Raw genomic sequence first — 22,807 nt, 5'->3', positions numbered from 1 at the left:
TTGATCATATGTACAAACATTATATGTATGCCTTGTTCTGGTAAGATTAATGGTTCAAATAAAGCAACTGGCAATGTTCTTTACCCATTGTTATGAGACCTTGCACTACTCACATGCTATTGCGAAGCGATTCCCAGCGATCGAAGTGGACAACTGCAAATCTTCATCTGCGGGAAAGAACCGAAAAATATAAATTGAGCTTGAGATTTCCGATGGCCTAAGTGCGTTTTAATAACATGTCTCAAAGCGCGGTTGACCGATCTCAGGAAAATGATCACACTAAATTAACCTCAGAACACAGAATGCAATAATCTCGAGCTCACTATCAATTTACCTTGACTTTGCCTCTTGAAAAAATCTCCGTTTTCCTGGCCGACATTGACTCGATTTACTACGCGAAAACCAGATCACATGGAACATTATTCCCGGGAGCTCTAGTGTCGCTTAGAGACGACCACACCCCTGAAGACAACTCTAGGGCTCAAAAGGGATTTTTCTACAATTTTACCTGGTAAATTGGAAAATCTAAAACTGTAATACTCTTTTATCGGTACACGAGGATTGCCGAATCCGCGCCGATGACACATCGCACATGACGCTATCACGTCGCTTAGACACCACACCGCTGAAGACAACTCTAGGGCTCAAAAGGGATTTTTCTACAATGTTACCTAGTAAATTCGAAAATCTAAAACTATAATACTCTTTTATCGGTACACGAGGATTGCCGAATCCGCGCCGATGACACATTGCACATGACCCTATCACGTCGCTTAGACACCACACTGCTGAAGACAACTCTAGGGCTCAAAAGGGATTTTTCTACAATGTTACCTAGTAAATTCGAAAATCTAAAACTATGATACTCTTTTATCGGTACACGAGGATTGCCGAATCCGCGCCGATGACACATCGCACATGACCCTATCACGTCGCTTAGACACCACACTGCTGAAGATAACTTTAGGGCTCAAAAGGGATTTTTCTACAATTTTACCTGGTAAATTTGAAAATCTAAAACTATAATACTCTTTTATCGGTACACGAGGAGTGATGAACACACACGATCACGCATCGGAAATAATTTCCGGAAAGCGTGGTGTCTTTAAAGCTTCACAGTCAAGGGCGGAGACCATATGTACTCTTTAATTTTACAGTGCAATTCTTTTCCAGTGGACTCGGAAAAATGCGAATGACATTAGCAAAGGAACATGATTTGATCCAAGAAGGACTGCTCATTTTGATTTTTTATGGTGACGTGAAGTGCCTTTTCTCTCCTCGATCTGACTGCAAGACTACAGCACGTGTGACACAGTAAGTTTGGATAAATCACTTTTTTTGCACGTTATTGTGATTTCCACTTAAGTTTTAAACGACGAGAGCAAATCCAGCCACCAAATTGTCTTATGTACCTGCGTCAGGACTTTGGAAAAGATTGCTTCATGGCATGAATTACTTTAGAAAAGCTGGCTATTGACAATTTGACTAAGTTTGAAATCAAAGTCTTTCTTCCATAAGAAGTAAAGATCCCTCATTTAAGGATTGTAATCGTTGAATTGTCAAGGGGTTCTGCCACTTGTGTCCTAACCAGCTGAGACTTGTGCAAATGTTAAAAGGTGAAGTGAGACTGTTATGTTCAAAGAGTGTCTAATGTCAGAGGATAAATGACTGATGATATTTTTAAAATCAAAAACAAAAAAAAACAAAAAAAGAAGGCTAGCTATTTTGTTCATTGTCCATTTGACTTTTTGCATCATGCAGTTTTGTCCATTGGACTGCACAATTCAATCTTTCATTTCATTTCAAACAGAGTTTGTGACAGATGCGGTCCAAATGATATTCCCATATGAATTCAGCCACCTACACATGCATTGCATTCTTAAACTATTGAGCCTTTGACGTCATTTTCTCCTCAATCCAGCTCTCTCAACATTTTCAAGTTAGTTATGGTAGAACATTAAATAGGAACATTCCAGGTAAAATAAACAGGTGTTGTTTTGAAGATCAAAGCTTAAAACCTGGGTCAATTACTGTTTTGTTAACTTACTTTTGAAATCCAAATAAAAATTGAAATTGATTTTTTGGTCATAGTAGAACTTAAAGTAATGTTTAGCAAGGGTAATTTCTGACTTGGTGCATTGCAGTTTCTCCTCATCCTTCTGATCTGGGCTTGGAACCAGCGAAATGGGTTCTTAAGGCTATTAAGCAACCATTTTGGCGGATTTAAAAACTGCTGCCATGAATACCTCTGTCGAGGGAGCAAAACACTCTATTCAGGCACACCTGCCAAACCTTATGGTCTCCAGACAGGAATTTCCCAGCTATGTGGCTGGTATGACACCGACCAAATTCCTGGCCGGAATTTCTGTTGTTTTTTTTTTTTCATATGTCAGATTACCGTTTCATTGAATAGCATGTACTTTAACATATCTTCAATTCAACATCTTTTCATAAGTTACAAACTAAATTTCAAAATGGCAAATGGCTTCTTCTGCCTCATGAATAAGGGAACCACACTGGGTGAGGGCATGTTTAACCCTCTCCAGTTGTTCGGCAGAGAAGATCGAGTTCCAGTATGAATTGTCATGGGAATACTGTACCAGAAGTTCTTGCTTTGCCTTGATGGCTTTTGTCGATCTTATCCACACTTCACTGTCCCTTTTGGCAAATTCACAATTGATCCTTTCTGTTACCTGTCGTGAGAATTTTCCAGGCACTAAACTGAATGGAAAGGTTCCATCATTCACGAACATTCCCAGACCAATTTCAAAAGTGTTTTCCTGGCCATTAACTGAAATGCGTTGACTCCCAATTGTCAATTCAATTGTGTAATCCCCGTCTTGTTGATTGGGACGTAAGGTAGCCGTGGGTGCATAAGCACAGACAAACGTGTTGGCAGGTATTTCTTTCAATGTGAACAATCCCAGACCGGTTGATGCTCCACCGATGCCTACCACATTGCTCTGCTTGAGACAAAGATATGCCTCTCCCGTCTTAGTAATCATATATGTACCACGGCTCTGATCACATGATGAACTGCAAGGGAAGAAAGGGACAATTAGTTATCATTTTGTTTGTAGTCTAAATAAAATAGGTTTTAAATATGTTTACAAGTATCTGTAGAACTTTTAACTTGAAATAGGGTTTATCTTAGAACCAAGGAAGGTTAGGATTGTGAAATCTTAGAACACAACAAAATAGCTAGCCTCAAACATACCTTATGTCAAAACAGACTCCACATGCTGGTGGTCTTCCAGGCAGGGCCTTCGTCAAATTGTCATTGGCCTCGCCTCTAGTGACCTTGTTTCAGCACAATTTCTTACAGGCTTCTCTCTCATGCCATGGCAAGTACTTCTCAACACAAGAACCATACATGGAGTTTTCATCCAAATTCTGCAAAACAATGTCTTCTCTGTTGTTGCATTTAACACCCAAATACACACTTTCGTGTTGCTCCGCACCACAGAGGACCCAATCTGTTTTCCTTTGCAATTTTCTGTAGGGCAAGCAAGCGGTTCTCTGGGTGGAATCTAGTGAAAACATGACTAAAACCAGTGACAACTAGCAGGGCATTAAGAGAAAGTAAAAAGGGCTCAGTGGTGCTTGCTTGGGTCACTGAAAATGGTGACATGAGCCGTTGGCGGCATTCTACCTGAGCAGGAACCAGTTACTTCGGGATGCATGAATCTGAACCAGAATTCCTTAAGGGGGCGGCCGTAATTGTCTACAGGGCTTTCATATTCTTCATCAATTTTCTCCTCACACAAGTCAGCACTGCCACTTTGAACAAACATACGCAGAAATAAATGGAGCCCACACAAACTCAGGTGCCCAACACGCTTTACAAATACGTTCTCAAGGTCTGGAGACTTAAAGAAATGAACTGTAGGCAACTCTGGTGCATCGATGCCATTAAAGCGAGTCCAAACTGCATCACGCAGTGGGTTTTCAAGGGTGAAATCAATATTGGTGACTAACCCATCACCATCACAAGGATTGACTGATTGGTGTGGTATGGGTTCTGACAAAGTTGGTCTGTGTGTGTGTGACACTGTTGAGTCGTAATGACTTTCTCTCATCACATCACTGATATTCTCTGGTGCTCTGCAGTCTAAGTGAATCCTATCTGCTAGATGTTTCACTGCTGTTCTGACATCAGGGTTCAAGAAATGGCTCACTGGTTCATTGACATACAGCAATGTGGGGAAGTGAGCAATAGTTCTGGAGAGGAGGATGTGATCATGTAGAGCTGATGCAGACATGGACAGGTTCTCGATGGTATCAAGAATGCTCAAAAGAACTGGCAGTTTTGGTCGACCACGCCTTAGCTCCTCTTGAGACTCCGTAGAGGAAATGCTGCAGTGTTCAGAAATTGCTGCTGACAGGAATGAACCAATGGTCTCAGATTGCTGAATTGCAAGCTGAAACCGATGTTGAAGTGACAGATTAAGTTTCTTCAAAACCTGTAGGATGTAACATATATAAATCACAAATTTAAGGAGGGTGGCACTTAACTATGGGAAGGCAGTAATTGCATAAGGAATGTTTTCAGTCAAGAGCCCTAGAAAAAGGTTGCATGGAAGGTTCTTTGAAGTAAATTTTTCAATGGGAATCTGATATCATTTCAATCAGAAGGTGCATGGGTGTGCAACTAGTCTCATTCCTCTTCCATAGGAAAACTTTCAGGAAATGAAAGGAATCTGAGGCAGTTTTTTTTTCGTAAACTGCAGCATGGGATTGTTATTGGACAAAACTAGAAATATAGTTCTTGAACATCCATGGTATTGATTTTGTGTTAGACTGTTCACGTGATGTTGCCTCCCTCAAAAACATGTGATAAATCAAGTTACTTGGCTAGGCATCTTCTGTGTTGGTCCTTTGATTCACCGAATGTGGTCGTCAGTCAAACCAGACAAAGAAATTGTTAAATAGAACACAATTATTGGCAAAAAAAGGTAACTGTAGAGAAATGATTACTTGAAAGGGGTCCATAGCCTTCTTAACAAAAAAAAATTATTTCTTCATACGTTAACTAGACAGAAGGAATACAAAATACTATATATTATAACATAGAACAGACAAAGTTGGTAACAAGGGAACCCAAAATAGCTATATAAAGCTAAACTAGGCAGGTGCCTGCTCAGTAATGGAACACATCATATTTTCATTTATCACATTTACACATTTTTTGGCATAATTAGTATGAAAACATTACTCTCGAAGGGGCACAGTGCAAGCTGGCTTCAAGAGTCGATGTCTTTCGTCTTGTAGACTTTGGTTTAACTGCTTCGCTGCACTTGTCAGTAGCCAACTTATGCGTATCTATGTATGCCTCTAGTTACATAAGTATGTTGTACCTGTGTTGCTCGCTCATGATTTTCCTCAATACCAGCAAGGGCCCTCACGTCTCCTTCAGAGAATTGTATGATAGAATCTGGGTGTTCTGCGACATTGAAGTGGCAGTTTCCCAAATACTCCAGGTAAAGTTTTGCTTTCATAGAAGCAGACCTTGCCTTAGCCAACAGTTCTTTTAAGTACTTTGGGTTATGTAAGTTGGCCAGGTCCTGTTGTGATAACTGTTCTTCTTCATCACCATGACCTTGTTGCAAAGATTCTCCCTAAGAGATCAATAATGTCATAATCAGCTTGCAAATACTGTGTGCCATATGAATATAAAGTTGTATGGTTAAGTATTTTTAATTGACTACAGTTCAATATGTGTGTATTGCTAGGACAAACATGTTTCATCCAAATTCTGACCTGAAAATAAGTTAAGTTTACATTATTAAGAAAATCACAGAATACTGAAAACAATTTGGCTGGAGCTTGGAGAGTCATGGCTTACCATAGATCTTGTTTTGCAATCTACCCTTCTTTTGCGTTTACGTACTGGTCTGCTTTCTTGGCTCTCAGTCACTGTGAACAAACAAAATCCAACAAATACTGGTAAACATGCACAAGTCTGCATATTAATTATGCATGTTTGAAAGCATGCTTTCTAAAAAATTTTTTGATTTGACTGACTGTGTGTGCAACACCGTATTACCAAGCAGCTACGTGTTAGGGTACCATGTAAACAACAATTATGTCTTAACAAAACATGCTCCATAGTGTGACCTAACTGGTCACACTAGGACGAGTAGACAATCTATTTAAGAAGACCCAGGGGTCTGTAATAATTATAGTTGTCTTTGAATACTAATAGCCAGGAGCCATAATCGGGGATGGAGACCGTAAGTATTGGGATCCGCGCGGAACCATGATATGGGACAATTTTTCTATTTTTAGAACAAATTGCGCCATCCTAACGTCATATATCTGCGCGGACTCACGCACAATTCGTGGGTTCTCGCGTGGATGTTGTCCTCTTGCGTAATCAAATGGCGTGATAATAAAATGGCGGGCGAAAGTTGCGATTTTGTACAGTGATGCCAGGGGATAACAGCTGTGAATAAATTGATATGGAAGTCGATAGCTCTGTTAAAAGAGCAAATGATTTAAATTTGGAAGAAGTCAGCTCAGCTACACAACAAAAGAGAGTGAAAACGGTGTTTAAGACACTCTGGGATGACACGAACAGTGAGAAACCCTATCAGGTACGTGGTACGCAAGTCGATTAATTAAATTTGTTGCTTTTAGTTTAATTCACGGCATCGGTTTTCACGCTCTTTCCCGGGCTTTCTGGACTAAAATAAATTAATTAACACCCAATATACTTCAATTATGTGCAGGTTGGTAAGCTTAACCTTTGTGAACACATTCTTGCCAAGAGCAACGAATTAAGATCTCTTGAAGCCATCGCGTCAGATCTCCAGGATCCCAGAGTAGAGGCTCGTGTCGAGGTTGTGGAAAGAAGTGGAAAGCCATCCCTGGTTGTCGTCAAGAAACGGAAAGCCTCTCTCTCTGACGACGTGCCTTTTGACGACGTGAGACTCGTTGTTGATGCAAATGGTGAATATCGTTTGTTTGTGTACCACTTTGAGCTCGTAAGAAGGGGCACAATTAATATTAATCAGCCGGGACAACTGAGAAATGCAATAAACGAAGTCGTCGAGAATCGTCCTTGTCCTGGAGTGGACACTAGGATAACTGGCCAGCAGGATTATCTGTCCTCAGAAGTAGAAGAACAGACCCTTCCTTGGCACAGAGTTTTGTCAAGAAATTGCGCGCAATTGATAAAAAATGCCCAATGTGAGAGTGGAAGAAAGTGTCGATGTTGCTACAAAACAGAACAAAAACTGTCAGAACGCTTAAACCAAAAGAAGTCTCTGACTGAAGAAGACGTAAGGAGCAGACAATCTGTGTCATCCAAAGTTCGCTTCTCTTGCCTCAGTCCAAAGAGCCAAAGTAAGCAATTGAAAAATATGCGGCAATCAAGGAAAAACATGACAAAGCAGGTCAAACGGTACAGAAAGAAGTTCTCTGTTTTAATGTCTGATACACATAGCTCTGACTTGGACAAATTGATGGAGCGAGTTGAATCTACACCCATGGGAAGAAAGGAATTTGAAAAATGTGTGGCAGAAGCTGATAGTTTAAGACCCGGTGCAGGGCAAGTCTTGCGTGAGATATGGGATTCAGACAAAGTGAATTTCCGAAAAGATCAGGCAAAAAACGGTAAGTTTTAGAAGGTGTGTAATTTGATCTACATGCTTCAGGATACTCCGAAATGCAAAATTGTAAATTGGTCAGAAGATGATAAGAAATTAAGTAAGAGGAATTATCAGTAATTTTGCGTGATAATCAGTAACCAAATAACTTAAGGGGCTGTGTGAAGGATACGGGAAGAGAAAAGTTCACACTTTGGCACAAATATATCTGATCATCCCTGGTGTGTTTTATAAACTTCACTGTTCCAGACCACCACCCTCGCCCCCCTCCTCTCTTCCCCTGCATAGGGCTTTGTATTTCTCACTTAGGGTGTTCGGGCGAATGTCAGAGGAAAAGAGGAGAAAATATAAATAATTTCTGTACTTTTTAAATGTGTTGTATCTTTCAAGAGGGTTAAATAGCTTGGGCCAGGCCACTGGTCCCCTTCAAGGGTTTAGTCACAATTTCTTACATACTTCCCTCTCCGTTTTATATGGAAGTCCTCTCAGGTGTTCAAGAACACTAATAATTTTATCAATAAGAAATGCTTTTAGTTACTCTACAGACATGTATGTACAATGCTTTTTCTTCTAGGCCCAATCCATCTCATGATCACAAGGGATTCTGTTACAAACTATTCTTGCATTAAATTTTGAAATCCTGTATTACCCAGATATTTAGATGTGTTGATTTAGTAATCAGGCAATTGCTTTGGTTTTGGTTATACCACAATTTGAGGTTAGCTGAGAAGTCTAATTGGTAAGTAAACTGGTTTGATTTTGGTTTTACGACACTCAGCTTAAAACTGTTCTATACACGTTCTATTAAAGGATATGGACATCGATCTAATCGTTGGACTCAGGCGACTTGGCGAGTGGCTCTTGCTATTTATGCACGCTGCCCGGTCCTGTTTGATGACCTCAAGAAGCTGGACATTCTCCAGCTTCCATGCAGGAGATCCTTGGAGAGGGTAATGGCAAAGAGAACAGTAGAGGAAGGTATCCATGAAGAAAGAATCATCGAGCAACTCACTTTGTTTAATCAATTTAAAACCACTGCAGTCCTTAGTGGAAGACCAGAGCCACTGGGAGTTGGAGAACTCTTGTTTGATGAGACAAAGGTGAATAGAGGGTATTCCCTTTGCTTATCATAACAGCCATATTGGTGTATCTGTATTTAAGTTTTACTATATCTTCCTTAATGTTTGGTACATCTACATGCATATACATGGCAATCATCAATGATGTTATTTGAATCATTATAGGGCTCATTGCAGATCATGAAGTAATATAACCTATTTAAATTTTAAGCGTTTTTTTGCTGTATTGTTGAAACATGGAGTATGAACTGAGTTAAATTTGACAAAGTTAAAAAACCTAGCTCAATATGCAGTTTCGTCTGACCCCTTTTGTTATTGCATATACAGTTTTATGTTGTTGTTAGTGTAAATTAAACTGTTACTTTCAGATCCATTCAGTAACTCAAAACTGTTATTGGATTGGTGAAGCCTTTAAAGTGCCCATGCAGTACAAAATAATTGCTGCTTATTTGAAATGATTTTCAAAGTAAAGAAAAATGGAATTTCCCTTATAATTTGGAATATCTTTTTTCATTTTAGAGATATTCATGTTTTTGTATTAATCATGCCAATGAGGAAAGTGATCATGTCATAAATAGCTCCACTTGAACAACAAAATACTGAATCAAGAATATCTCTAGAAATATTGGAGCAGTGATCTTCAAACTTATCAATAGAAATGCACATCACAAGCAAAACAGAATGACACCTGCTATGTTGTTGCCATGGCAGTGCTCTTGGATCCAGTCTCTGTCTGGGGAAAACAAATATCTCCATTTCCAACTTTTTAAACTGGGACAGAGGGTCTTTCTCAGAGATTCACACATGGTTTACATGCATTTTTTCTTACCTCTCCCCAGTAAGATTATTGGCAGTGAATTATCCTTCTTTAAGATGATCTGGAAATTTTAGTCTTAATTGAAACAGGAACAGCAGCATAACTGTTGTCATAGCAATGGCACAGTGGATTTTGTTTCTTTTGTGATTTACATTTTTTTTAATATTTATGGAGGTATTCTTGATTGAGTGTTGTACTATTTTAGTGAAACCACCGATGATGTCATCACTTTCCTCATTTGCATAATATAAAAAATATTTTAACTGGAATTTCTGACCATGAAATGCTTTTGAAATAATTGTAAGTTGTAATTAACAGGTGCAGAGTAAGATTCAGATCCGTTGCACAGATGGTGTTGCCATTGGCTATGCAATGAATGAAAATGACTGGTCATGTCTTCATGATGTTTATGAGTCCCTGTTCATCTCAGAAAATGGAGCTGGTCAAAGGGCAAGTTACGTTCTTCAGACCTACTGGCGGGATATGACATCTGGGTTTGAGTTTGCTGGGCCTTACTTTCTCCGTGAGGTACCCCTGGATGGAAAGTTTCTACATGACATCGTCTTCAAGGTGATCAGTACCCTTGAAAAGTACCGGTTCCATGTCATTCTATTGGTTGGTGATGGAGCTTCCTGTAACTTAGCCCTTTTTAAGAGGCTTTGTGGCTATGCAAATGAGCAGCTCCCAGTAGAAGACAGTGGTGCTGAACGATACCAGTTCAAGGCCAGTTTCATCAATCCATTCAGCACCAGATCAGACAAAACCTGCTTTGTCATGATATGCCCTGCTCACCAGGTAAGGTATTATAATAATTCAAGTATTTAATTATTCTCATGTGTACAATTTGTAACACCTGGGTGTTATTGTTTCTTATATTGTCCAGTTGAAGAACATCATTGCAGCTTTGTACAGTTCAAGGAACAAGGGGAAAAAAGCTTTCGAGAAGGGAGGCACTACTTTTGGCTGGCAGCCAATAATTGATCAATATTACAGGAATCAAGAGAGATCTGCAAAAGGTCTGGGTAGGCGTGTCCCTGGTCTGAGGTATAGCTATGTGCAACGTGACTGCTGGACAAGACTAAATGTTATGCCTGCAAAGATAATGCAGGTAAGAGAGGGAAAATTATGTTAAATTTATAGAACTTTATGGTTCTATTCCTTAGCTTGAAATTGACTAAAGAATGATAATTTATGTCATATATACAGATCCTGGCAATAATTAAGGTTCAAATATTTACAATTGAGATGAAGCTTCCATTTTTATGAATGGAACAGTGATAAGTGGTTTAGTCTACTTTTACATTCTACAGCAACGTTATATGATTGCAGCCTTGGAAGAATATGCAAATTTGAGAAGTGAAGGCCCAGAGAAAACTGATGTTGTGAAAGAAACAGCAAGGTACCTACAAGCATGTCACCACATTTTTGAAAAGGGAATCCTTAGCCATGTGTTTATAAGATCCAATGAGTCAGCTGTATTCAAAAACATACAACAGGGATGGAGATATTTCGAAGAATGGGCAGAGGAGCACAACAACACAGGTATGCTTACATCAAAAACTTTATTCAACAAACTGTATTAAGTCATTTGTCCATTAAAAAAGCAATCAAAAGATTAAAAGTCAAACAATGGGTCACTTCACCTGGCTGTCATTATGGTTGAAAATGAAAGCTAGTCTGTTTGATGAGGAAGTGATTCAAATGTTTAACATTCAACATTTTGGAATCAACTTCAATTACATTCACCTTTTTTCATTAGAGCTCCTTTTTTATTTGGCCACTTGAAAGTTACACTTTCATTGGATTACCAACAGCTGTATGCTAGTTAACCAGTAAACCAGGCCATAATAAACACAACACCAAAATACAGTTGTAATTAAAATGATAGACATTCTTATAATTAACAATTATTCGCTGAAGTGGAGATAAATATCCACCACTTTCACTGACACTGAGGTGTATATACCACACAAGCTGAATAACTAGCAGCCCAAAGAGTAACTTTATTTGCGATAATTTACCAACAAAAGCCATTTTGTTTTTCTTCGGCTGCTCAGAGGTGAATAGTACTTGGTTAATCACCTCCAAGCTAGCCAATCAGCATGCTTGAAAAGTACTATTCACCTGTGTGGTATATAATAATTACTTTTACAGTGTATGTATATTTACAATAATTTTCCCCTTGGTCTGATTCCTCACGCCTAACTTTTTGGGGTGACAAACTGGGTTACATCTAAGTTTTCCTTTTAATCTTTGCAGAGTATGTTGACAACTCCAAACGAGCACGTGCAGCAAAGTTTTTAGCATGGCAGGTATTGCTGAATAAAGATTAACTTGTTTATTAAAGTGCCTATAACCCCAAAATATTTTTTTCGCTTAAATAACTCTTTGCACCTGTTTGAAAAGCATTGCGCCTTTTTGCACCTTTTTAGCCCTAATCTTGACTTTTTACAGGCTGTAAAAGTTACGAAATCTGACCATCATCTGTAACACGACCGAGCAAGTAAGGGGTATGGGTCTATTCCTGGGTTGATGTCACAAACTTATTTGCATGCATGTTTACAAAGACTTAATACGATGTAAATCAGTCTGTGACGTCAACCCAGGAATAGACCCATACCCCTTACTAGCTCGGTCATGCAAGCATTGCGCCTTTTTGCACCTTTTTAGCCCTAATCTTGACTTTTTACAGGCTGTAATTAAAATGATAGACATTCTTATAATTAACAATTATTCGCTGAAGTGGAGATAAATATCCACCACTTTCACTGACACTGAGGTGTATATACCACACAAGCTGAATGTACTGAAACTGTTTCTTGTCGCCTGTCGCTATGGATGGCATGGATTGAAATAGATTGAAACTTGAAAAAAATTGCCAATTTTTTCAGGTTTTGATGCTGCATGTTCCAAAAATCCTCAAGAAATTTATTATGGTTAGCCCTCTCTGATAAAATTCCGTTGATGTATTCGTTGTAGCTTTACAGAAGCATTTTGTTTAATGATTAAAGACCCAAAGTAATGATTTTATAAGCACAGAATTGACCTAAAACAGCAAAATCCTTGTGACACTGCTCCTTTAAATAAATGGCATTTCTTATTTAGCTTGCCTTTTCTCTCCCTCTAGACATTTGACCTTCAAAGAGTCATGGTCTTTGGATTTAAACAGTTCTCGTCATACTTCTTTGATAATTTTCCTGGATACTCTTTGTCTCCATTGCGGCTCTCAATAAGTCGACTTGAATCCCTGTTTGGCACACTCAAGTTCCATGCCCATGGTTCTCTAAGTGCAGGGAATTATGGGTCATCTCTTGGAAGGGTTCAGTTGAGACAGGAGCTGAAGGTCACTGCTAGAGCCACAAGTCATGATCAGAAGGGCTACAGGGACCAAGAGGTCCTTATATCTGGCCCTACAAATGTGTCCACATTGAACACTGTTTATCAACAGCCTTACATTGAAATCATGGCACATTTTGTTCCTTATGGTTATCAGGGTGTTAAAGAATTTATTTTTCCCTCCCAAATTTCTCAAAGCACTTTTCAGGGTAGGCAAGGTAGCTCTGCATGCACCCTAATAGCCCTTGTAATGGGTTTTAAGTTCTCCTCTGGGTTGATTGGTGAACCAAAGAAAGTTCTTGAAGAGGGGTGGTTTGGTCATGTGGTTTCAAGTATTTCTGGGGGCAATAAAATCTTTGATGAATGCTTTTCTGCTGCAGGAGTTGGTGGGCTTGATGTAGAAGATGCATTCAGCTCTGTTGGAGATGATCTACACCTCCTTTCTTATGAGGATCCCAAAGATTTTTTTATTACTGGTAATAACTTCCAGGATGTCATTTCAAATGTCAGGGAACGGGCAAGCATGAAACAGAAATCAGTTGGCATCTTTGTGTCTGTTGGGAGGACAGTAGTAATTTTAGTTTGGGAAAATGGGGCATGTGCAATTTTTGATAGCCACAGGCATTTACAGTATGGGTGTATACTTTCCCATTCCCTACCATCCAAAGAAAACGAGTTAATATTGTGGCTAGCCAAGACATACCAGAAGTTTTACAGCACCTCGATACAGTATGCCCAAATCACGTGGGTGGAGTACAACAGATAATGTGCCTCTGTAATTTCAGAAAAAAAGTACATTCAGTACAGTTAAAAACTGTTGTGTGGCTGAAGTTGAAGTAAATTGATTTCTCCTCCAAGCATTTCATTTTGTTAGTAGATAACAATTCTTGTCATAAAATCTCATTTCAGCCTGGAATTTTAATTTTTTAATGAAATGCTGTGTCTTTTTTAAGCTGGCTGCACTTTGGCATTAGTCATTGGTCACCATTTACATAGGAACAAGAAAATGTGACACCAAAATATATAAATTGTTATAAATAGTCTTTTAAAGTCATTTGACTGCACATATTAAAAACTTTTCTTGATCCTTTATTTATTACATATTTAAAATGGTATGTACTGGTGTGCATGTAACTTACAAAACTTGAGCCATACCTGAGAACTATAGATATTAATTATGTCTTTGTGCTATAAAGACATGCAGTCCTTTGATGGGTCTTTCATTGAATTCATACAATATATTGAGTGCAAGTTTCAAGTTCAAAATAACATTATTCTATCACTCAGACACATTTTTTTGGTTAATTTTTCTGCAGCTCTAACAGTTACTGAGTTGGAGTACCAATGTACCTGATAAGCTGAGTACAGCTCTCAATAAAAAGATCAAAGACCTCTTCAAGCTGTCACTTTGGTTATTCTTTTGTTATATTACTTACTATTGTTTTTCAGTAAAAACGAGACTTGTCATATTATATAAGGCAAGCTGACGTTGCCCTAAGTATAAACTATCACAAAGAGACCACTTGAACTGGTCTGCTGCCTAGAAGAAAGCGTAATTAAGTTTGTAAGATCATATTATTAAGCATCCTTAATTAATTAAGTACGCTTATCGACACTGTAAGTTTTCAGCTTGTCCCTCAAGCTTTGGTCGGCTGAAACGACTTTGCCCTCCTGAATCAGTTTTTTCTCTTCTTGAGCACTATAGAATTCCTTAAATCTGGTATTACATATTCTCTTTACTAGCTCTTGCCATATGGAGCAAGCCCTAATCTCTTCAAATGGTGCTGTGCATGCCCTTTTTGATGCTGCCAAAAATAACTCTTGTAGCTCCTCGTCTAAAGCAACCGATTGTTTTGTCAGCTTCATAAGGTTTTTTGGATATCTCTTCAGATTTTTTTCAGTCAACATTTCTCTTATTCTTTTATCTAACGTTAACAAAACAACAGTAAACTTACCATTGAAGAAAGTCAACTTTCCCTCGTCCAACCTTTTTAGACCCAATGGCAAAGATGTTTTCTCCTCTGCAGAACAGACCATTTCAGACATAATTTTAACTTCGGCTGCATAATTTTCCTTTGTCGCTTCTGAAACTCTCCTGGCTCCTTTCCGCCCATTAACAATCTTTTCTCTTCCTTTCCGTAGTTTGTGCAGCGCCGCCCCAGATACTCTAGCAACGTCCACAAAGTCGGAATCGACAACAGTGTCCGCGCCTTCACTTGCATTTGTTTGGGTTTTCCGTTTGTCAGTGTCAATCTTAATTTGCATGACTGCGCTGTGAAAATTTTCGTAAAGTGCCCAGTAGATGGTGTTAAGTACAACGGCAGCATGAAAGTTGACTTCGTCTGTTTCGTTCTCCTGCAACTGAATGGTGGTGACAATTATCTTTTTCATGTTTCTCCAGACTTCTGTTTCCTCCACCGTCAACAACAATTGGGAACAAATAACTGAAAACGAAGCCCTTTTGTCACTGTTTTTCACCTTAGCGCTGGATATTTCGGTGAAAGCTTTAATTATTTTGGAGTAAATATCCCGACAAAGCTTCACAAACATTACCCTGATCGTGTCGCTATTGAGTAGGGTGGACACCATTTGCTTGCGAACTGGAAATATTGACAATGATTTTTCATTTCTTAATTCATTTTCGCAATGTGTTTGTGCACTCAAAACGTAAGACTTAAGAGTCTCCTCCAGCCTTTTTACGTCGTCGTTAGAAAGGTATTTTCCAGAACTCTTTTTCCTTTTCTCTTTACTGGACTCATTCCCCTGTTTGTTTCTGGCTTTTGGTACCTTTTTCCTCCTTACATCTTTCTGTCCTCTGCTAGGCGATTCCTCCCCAGACATGGCTGACGAATCATTTCCACTCGATAGGTCGGAAAAGTCACTCCACTCGTCTTCTGAATCATCCTCACTTTCATGTTCACTGTCAAGGTCAAGGAAGTTGTCAAGGAGGGCTTGGCTTAAATTTGGAAGCGATACTGCTGAGAGAAATCCTATATCTGCCTCATTCACGAAGGTAATATCGCCCGCCATTTTCCCTGCGCGACATCCGCGAAAATCCTCGCAGCAATGTACGTGCGTGTCGCGCACGCGATGGCGCAATTTGTTCTAAAAATAGAATAATTGTCCCATATCATGGAGCCAACCCCAATACTAGAAATGGCGCGCGCTTACGGTCTCCATCCCCGATTATGGCTCCTGTAATAGCTCAAAAATGCACTTGGTGACCTCATTTATCAAAGGGGCTGTGTCATGGTAATGCAATTATTTTTGTGTAGTTTTACCAATTACTTGCTCCTTCTTGATATGAGACTACTTTGAAACAAGACAACTTTAACCTACATTACAAAAAATAAATGTCTTCAGAGCACCAAATTTTAAGACATAAACTGACGTATTTTACTTAACCACTCCTTCATTGTTTTAAAATGTTATTTTACATTTTGCTTAATTTAGCTGCCAGTTCCCAGTAACTAGATTTAGTAACTAGAGTAACTAGTGTTTTGTGACACAGCCCCTTTAATTGTTTTGCTTGGGAAGTAATAAGGAGCGTGGATTAAAAACCATCCAGTGCATATTCACAGCTATCTTCACAAATCGCAAATTTAAGATGGCTTTGATTTCACTTGTGTGATGTTTTTTAGGTTGCTGTCTTGTTGTCATGGTAACATGACATTGCTTAAAATTAAAGTGTCTATGAAGTAAAAAATGATCATTGCCTATTTGAATTTGTTTTCAAAATGGTTAAGTTAAGAATGGCATTTTCCGTTTTGACGTATCATTTCCTTTTTCGGAGGTTTTAGATTTTCTTGTGTTATGCAAATGAGCAAATTGATGACGTAATCAATGGGTCCATTGGAGGATGAATCACAAAAACAAGAATAGCTCTGAAATTGTGAGAGGGACGATTATTTAAACTCGGCATGAGTGGCGGATGTACATTACAAGTGCCAAGTTTCAAGAGCAGCGGTCTCATTTTTTGGAAGACATTGTATATTTTGTGATTTTTTTGCCCTTGGAACGTTTGATGACGTCATCAGTTTTTACGCAAAAAAATTAATATGTCCAGAATGATACTTCAAAAATGAAGACACCATGTTTCTTTCCTGCAAACGACTTTCAAATAAGCTTCAGTTACCTTTTGTATTTCAAAGGCACTTAAATTGTGGGTAACCTTTTCTGACTAAAATTGGGATTTACAGTATATGCATATGACTAGCGTTGTCAACTCACCGTTTCGCGCTTCTTCAGCAGCTTCGGTTTCCATGGAAACCAGGTCTAGCCAAAAAAAGAGAGGACAAAGGGGTAATATCATGGAATTATCATTTTTATTTTGACCATAAATTTACTAAATTGATTTTCAGTAACTTTTTCATTCTTAAATTGAGCCACACTAAGTTCTTACGGAATTTATCTAAAATGCAAGGGGAGTACTTGAAAACGTCGGCCCGACGTTTTCAGATTGGCATTCATTTTAATCTTGGCTACGCGTAACTAAAAACACTTAAGAATGGTTTTTGTGAGCTAAAATAGCCGTAAGTAGTTTCTTCGAAATACATTTTAAGATAAAAACTAGCGATAAAATTTTCCGACGTTTTGATCTCGCTGAGATCATTTTCAAGTTTGAAAAAAAGTGAATTAAACTTTGCCTATAAGAAGTAAAATCACACGTGAGAATATTAAAAGCGATAAAAATGTGGAAACATGTACTAAGCGTTACAAAAGGTAAGTGATAAAAATCAAGGCTAGATAAGGGAGGGAGGGACCCAAGGGACATATCTCGTAGTTTCAAGATCTTACGGAAGTGCCAGAGCAAATTTGACTGCTTAATTTATGAGATGCTTTTTATAAAAGAACTAAAGCCAACTTTGAACACGCAGTCTGACTCCATCCGCGCAAAGTTATTTTTATAGCTCAGAGTATTTCATATATTCTTTTGTAAAGCTTTTGTCCTATTGTTATCTAGCCTTTTTCAATTTTTTATCACTTACCTTTTGTAACGCTTAGTACATGTTTCCACATTTTTATCACTTAATGTAAACATTTGCAACCAAAAGCAAAAAGTCATGTACGCGATATAGTCATATTATATTTCTAACTGAAGAACGTGTTGTAAATAATAGCTTTTGTGGAAAAACGTTTTATCCTGGTTGTTTTGTTGCTACAATTCAATTGCTAACATTTTCGACGCCATATTGGATGTTGTTTCACTCGGCGGATCTAAAACACAGGCCACAGTCAGGTCACAGGTCAGTGAGACCACTCTCTTTCCAGTTATTAATTTCTCTACGAAGTGTTATTATTTCAGACCGCTGGAAATCATATAAAGAAAAGCTCACCGTTAATCATTCAAAATAATTTGTAAATAAGAACGGGAAACACGCACAAAATCGAAGGACAGTGGATCTGAAGGCAGGGTATTCAGAATATATTGCAAAATTTATGTGGCGTTATTTACATAAGCAGAATGTGGTTCTATGCATTTAAATCCATTCCAGAAGAACGAAAAAATGAATTTCATGTGCAAATTGTTTTCTACCTTGTTCTCAGCTTTGCTTGAATCCGCCATTTCTGTGGCTTTTCAGAAGGTAAATCACGTGATGACAGGACTTATGGGTACTGCCTTAATTTATTTTATTTATATTTCTCGTTATTTCCGTGGCAGAAAAACTATTCTTCCTATTGCCCTGACCTGCCCTGACCTGTGCTTTAGACCCACATGTTTCACTTGAAAAGTCGAAAGAGTCTGGAGATGAATATATTATTTTTACATGCCCAATAATAAATCACTGCAAAGATGCTTCACATGTCATGCTCAAAGAATGTAATCTTCTGAAGAAAATAGGAAGTAATTTGGCCCTCTATTGTATTACGAGGCTTAATCACTTACAATCTCTATTGTAACGATGGTATTTGTATTTAGAGGCGATACCAAAGAAAAGCTAAGATGGAAGCTTGGAGGAAAGCACCTCTGGGTGTGTGAATTCAATCGCAAATTTCGGTAACACTGGTAAAACAAGATACTTGTGATGTTCTGAGAGGGGGAAGGAGAAAGGAACATTGAATCCGTTACAGTCTGGATTTCATGACTATTCCATGAAGTGAAAAGATCGCTTTTGCTAATTACAGTAAAATTAAAAGAATAGAGAAGTGGTACTAAAGGAATGAAAAAGTGCAAAAAACTTTGTCAACAGAAAATTGAAAACGTCAATGACAGAACTGAGAATTAGACGGGAAAATTCAAACTTAGGTAATTATGCCTGACGAAACAAGGCAGAGTCCCATAAATAAGGTTTTGCGTGGCTCAACCTTTCCCACCTAACTTATATACTCACTAAACAACTTGTTCCATTGTATTTTGATTACATTTCTTGTTATCACCGTTTCTTCCTTACCTTTCATTCATTACCCTAGTACAAATACATAATATTTCTCATAAGGTGTTTCATACTAAAAAAAGCCTCAACCTTAGTATTTTTTTTGCGCCATTACTAAAGTAAGGGCTGAACTTTGCAGGTATATTAAGACTTGATGATTTAAAGCATGGGCATGTAAAATATACGATCTGAAAAATAGGCCATTTCCAGTTGCTCCCAGTTTGGTTGAAATAGGACTAAGTTGTGATAACAGCCAGAGGTTAACGGATAGGGCATTACCAAATATGGTCGAGGTTTTCTCTGAACTCAATTATACGTTGCTTAAAGGGAGATTGAAAATTGGCCAAATTGCATTGAAAATCAACCTCTTGGGACCCCTGAGGGATTGATATGAAGAACTCTGCTAAAAAGAGGTCGTTGAAGCTGAAAGTTTGGCATATTACACAAGTCCACACAACGACTTTGTGTACCAACTTTAAGTGAAATCGGCTTGTCAAAGAAGTACACAACCATTGTGTTTGAATTCCAGCCTGACACATCATGAGCATTTCTGGCCATGTCAATGAGCAGAGCTTAGCAAGCTACAACAGACGACCCTCCACCAGCCAACTTAAGAACTGCTCTGATATTTTGTCGCACGCTCTTTAGAAAGGTCAGGCTCCTGTGCAAACATCGACTGCCGTGGCTCAAATTCCTGCAGATTCTATCGTGCAAGGAATGTTCAACAGCTGTAATATTGGCCAGGCGCAGGTGTTCATTTTATCACAGAATGCGCCCAAGAGCACCTTTCAATAGGTAGCTTTGTTGTTGAACAGTGTACCCTGAAAGTCGTTTGGTGTTTGGAAGAGTTTAATCCGTGCAAAGTTTTGTGAAACCAATAGAAAGTCTCCGTTTTTTCAAATTAGCCAATAAGATAGCGAGGCAAGTTATGAATTCGGTCGTGTCAGATTGAATAACATTAAGGTTTCTGGCCTTTTTGTCTCGACTTAATTTTGACCCATCTGCCTTTTTGTTATTGTAAAAAACAAATTGATGTCAGTTTTTCATGCTATGGCCTTGTATATCCACAGCTACTTTGACAATGTTATGACGAAATTTATGATCAATACCAGGACAGACGCATGAAAAACTGACATCAATTTGTTAAATGTATCACCCTTCTGTCTGGTGAAGCAGCCAACCCTTTGGACTTGTTTGCAAACGAAAATTTAACATCTCTCAAACAAGCTTTGTTCAAAAAAATTTCCTGTCACCAAAGATCTTTCCAGTGTGCCTGCTATCAGGTATGAAATTTGAAACGAGTCTAAAGCAGCAAATAAGTATGCTGAATTGGACATGATGTTCAGGTCGTAGAGTTTGGTGCTGTCATATCAAGCAAATTGCCGTGGTTGTTGTTAAAATAATTCTAATTCTTAATTTTAATTGTGAGCACTAAACAAACACTTTATTTCACATTTCCATTACATGGTTTGTAAAAACTTATTAAATAATTAGCAACTTAACACATAGAATATTCAATTACAATTTAAACTAAATATTACTACATAGAAGGAAATGCCTAGCAGCTGGATAACCGTTAGATTTTCGAGCTAGCAGCTAGCTCTTTGAATGTTGTTTCGAATGTACAGGACATCACAATAACTAGACATACACAACACACATAGATGGCAAGAAAAGAAAAAATTAAAGGTGGGAAAAAAAAAGCAGTCATAATAGTGCATGGCCACATGATTAAAATAATTTCATTATCTTAATTGTTTGGCCAACAAGTATTCTTTCAATTTTTCAGGAAAGTTATAAGTTGAGAAGCTTTTAACCAATTCAGAGAATGCCTTTTCAATCGAGCTTAATTTCGGCCTCCAAGAGTGACTTTATTTCATCTTTAGTTGCCATCGAAGCAATACAATTAGAGATGCCTGCACTTAGCAATGGTAGCCCAAAATTTGGCTAAGGTTGAAAAACACGTGCCGCTGCCATTGCGCCATATGCAAATATCTGTTGCTATTATTATACACGCTTTTAAGAAGTCTGGGCACCATCTTGAATCATGTCATTCACAGATAGATTTCTGTGTGGCTAACACGGCTATTCACTTGTGAAAAGTTACATTGTTAGTGTTGGACATAACAAGTATAACTACCAAAATGCATATACTTGCACTCTTGTATAGTAATTATCATTAAATGTCCCCAATTTGTAAGCCCTAATTTTTTAATGCCAAAGCATTTTTTTTCATTTTTTTTACAACAAATTGTATATCAAATTGTACTATTTTATTCAGTACCTTTGTAATCTATAAATTTAGCCAAGGCTAAAAGCAGAGTTCCCTGGTTGTTTATTCTTACTGGGTATAGGGTTAGTGAAATGTAAGGTTTTGGTGTTTCCAGTTACTGCTTAATTAAATCATTTTCTTTGCTTTCTTCTATAAATTGATTCCCTAACTAGTAAATTTCAAGTGAAAAACTGATATTCCATGAATCACGGAGCAAAGTGAAATTTACTGTGGAATTCACTAATTAGGCAATGAATTCTTCTCGGCGTTGCTAAAACGAGGGTAAGGGTAAGACCAAGGTAAGGGTAAGGATACAAATACAGAAAGTATCCTAAAAATGCATAAAAGCTAACCTTAAACTTTTGTTTAGGCCTAATTAGGCCTAAGGTTAGCTTTTATGCATGTTTAGGATACTTTCTGTATTCGTATCCTTACCCTTACTGTGACCCTTGGTCTTACCCTTACCCTCGTTTTAGCAACGCCGAATTTTTCTTGAATCGCATGACTTTTGAAAGAAAACAAGCAAATCCTCAGCAAGCAAACGGACAAGGAGAGAGATCAAGGTCAAAAAAGAGTTTTATTGATGTACTTTATTCCACTTTATCTCTGAGAACGAAATCATTTGCATTTTGATGATTTCATTAAAACACGCTGGCTTTGCATGGATTAAGAATTGGTATAAATATGGCAACCAAGAAAGGATGAACTTGAAACAATATCTCCAACAAATAACCAGTACTTGCTTGAAACAAACTTCTGATAACACAACCTAGTGATTTTTCTCCTTAACGAAAACTAATTGCGATTATATATTTATAACATAACAGCAACATTTTCTTGTCACTGTGAAGGCACACAAGTACAGGAGCAAGGATGGCACAGTTGGTTAGTGCATGCTTTCCATTCAACAAAAATCACTAGTTCAAATTTTCGGTATTTTTCGCTGGTCGAATGGAATGTATCGTAAACCTACCTTTACACATAACAGCGTCCCTGTTCTGCTCGGTATTAGGATATTCTGTAACTGTTATTCCCAAGTAGTCTGAAGAATAAATTTAATAAATATGAATCGTGAAGTTCTGCTAACTTGATTGAATAAAATTGCAAAACAGCGGGAACAGAACTACAACGAGGGAAATTCTAAGCTGGCATAACATACCTGTGGCTGGTTGAAGGAAACAAATTGCTGCATTGATGCTGTAGAAAAAGACTGAACTCGTTCGACACAAAGCCACACGCTGAGCATTCATATGCTGCTCCACCCGCCCTTATTGCTTTTTCAAGTGTCAACGTGAGCTCACGCTTGGTAGGGAGACTAA

At 38.2% G+C, this 22,807-nt stretch overlaps 2 protein-coding genes across 2 annotated transcripts; one reads left to right on the top strand and one right to left on the bottom strand.

The window, feature by feature from the left end:
- Positions 1-6,461: 6,461 nt before the first annotated feature.
- Positions 6,462-13,578, top strand: LOC138030921 (uncharacterized). Its single transcript, XM_068878778.1, has 8 exons — positions 6,462-6,596; positions 6,732-7,617; positions 8,421-8,710; positions 9,825-10,301; positions 10,390-10,614; positions 10,817-11,048; positions 11,766-11,818; positions 13,223-13,578. The coding sequence occupies exons 1-8, from the start codon at positions 6,462-6,464 to the stop codon at positions 13,241-13,243; spliced, it is 2,319 nt and encodes a 772-aa protein (XP_068734879.1). The 3' UTR covers positions 13,244-13,578.
- Positions 13,579-13,626: 48 nt separating this feature from the next.
- LOC138029690 (uncharacterized) lies at positions 13,627-16,021 on the bottom strand. The gene is made up of 2 exons (XM_068877434.1): positions 15,630-16,021; positions 13,627-15,203 (listed from the first exon to the last, which is right to left on the bottom strand). The coding sequence occupies exons 1-2, from the start codon at positions 15,870-15,872 to the stop codon at positions 14,439-14,441; spliced, it is 1,008 nt and encodes a 335-aa protein (XP_068733535.1). The 5' UTR covers positions 15,873-16,021; the 3' UTR covers positions 13,627-14,438.
- Between the last annotated feature and the right edge of the window lie 6,786 nt (positions 16,022-22,807).

This window comes from Montipora capricornis, chromosome 13, assembly GCF_036669925.1.
Source record: "Montipora capricornis isolate CH-2021 chromosome 13, ASM3666992v2, whole genome shotgun sequence".
Lineage (NCBI taxonomy): Eukaryota > Metazoa > Cnidaria > Anthozoa > Scleractinia > Acroporidae > Montipora > Montipora capricornis.
Note: the sequence above shows the minus strand (reverse complement) of the source record. Positions and strands in the feature narration are given on the sequence as shown.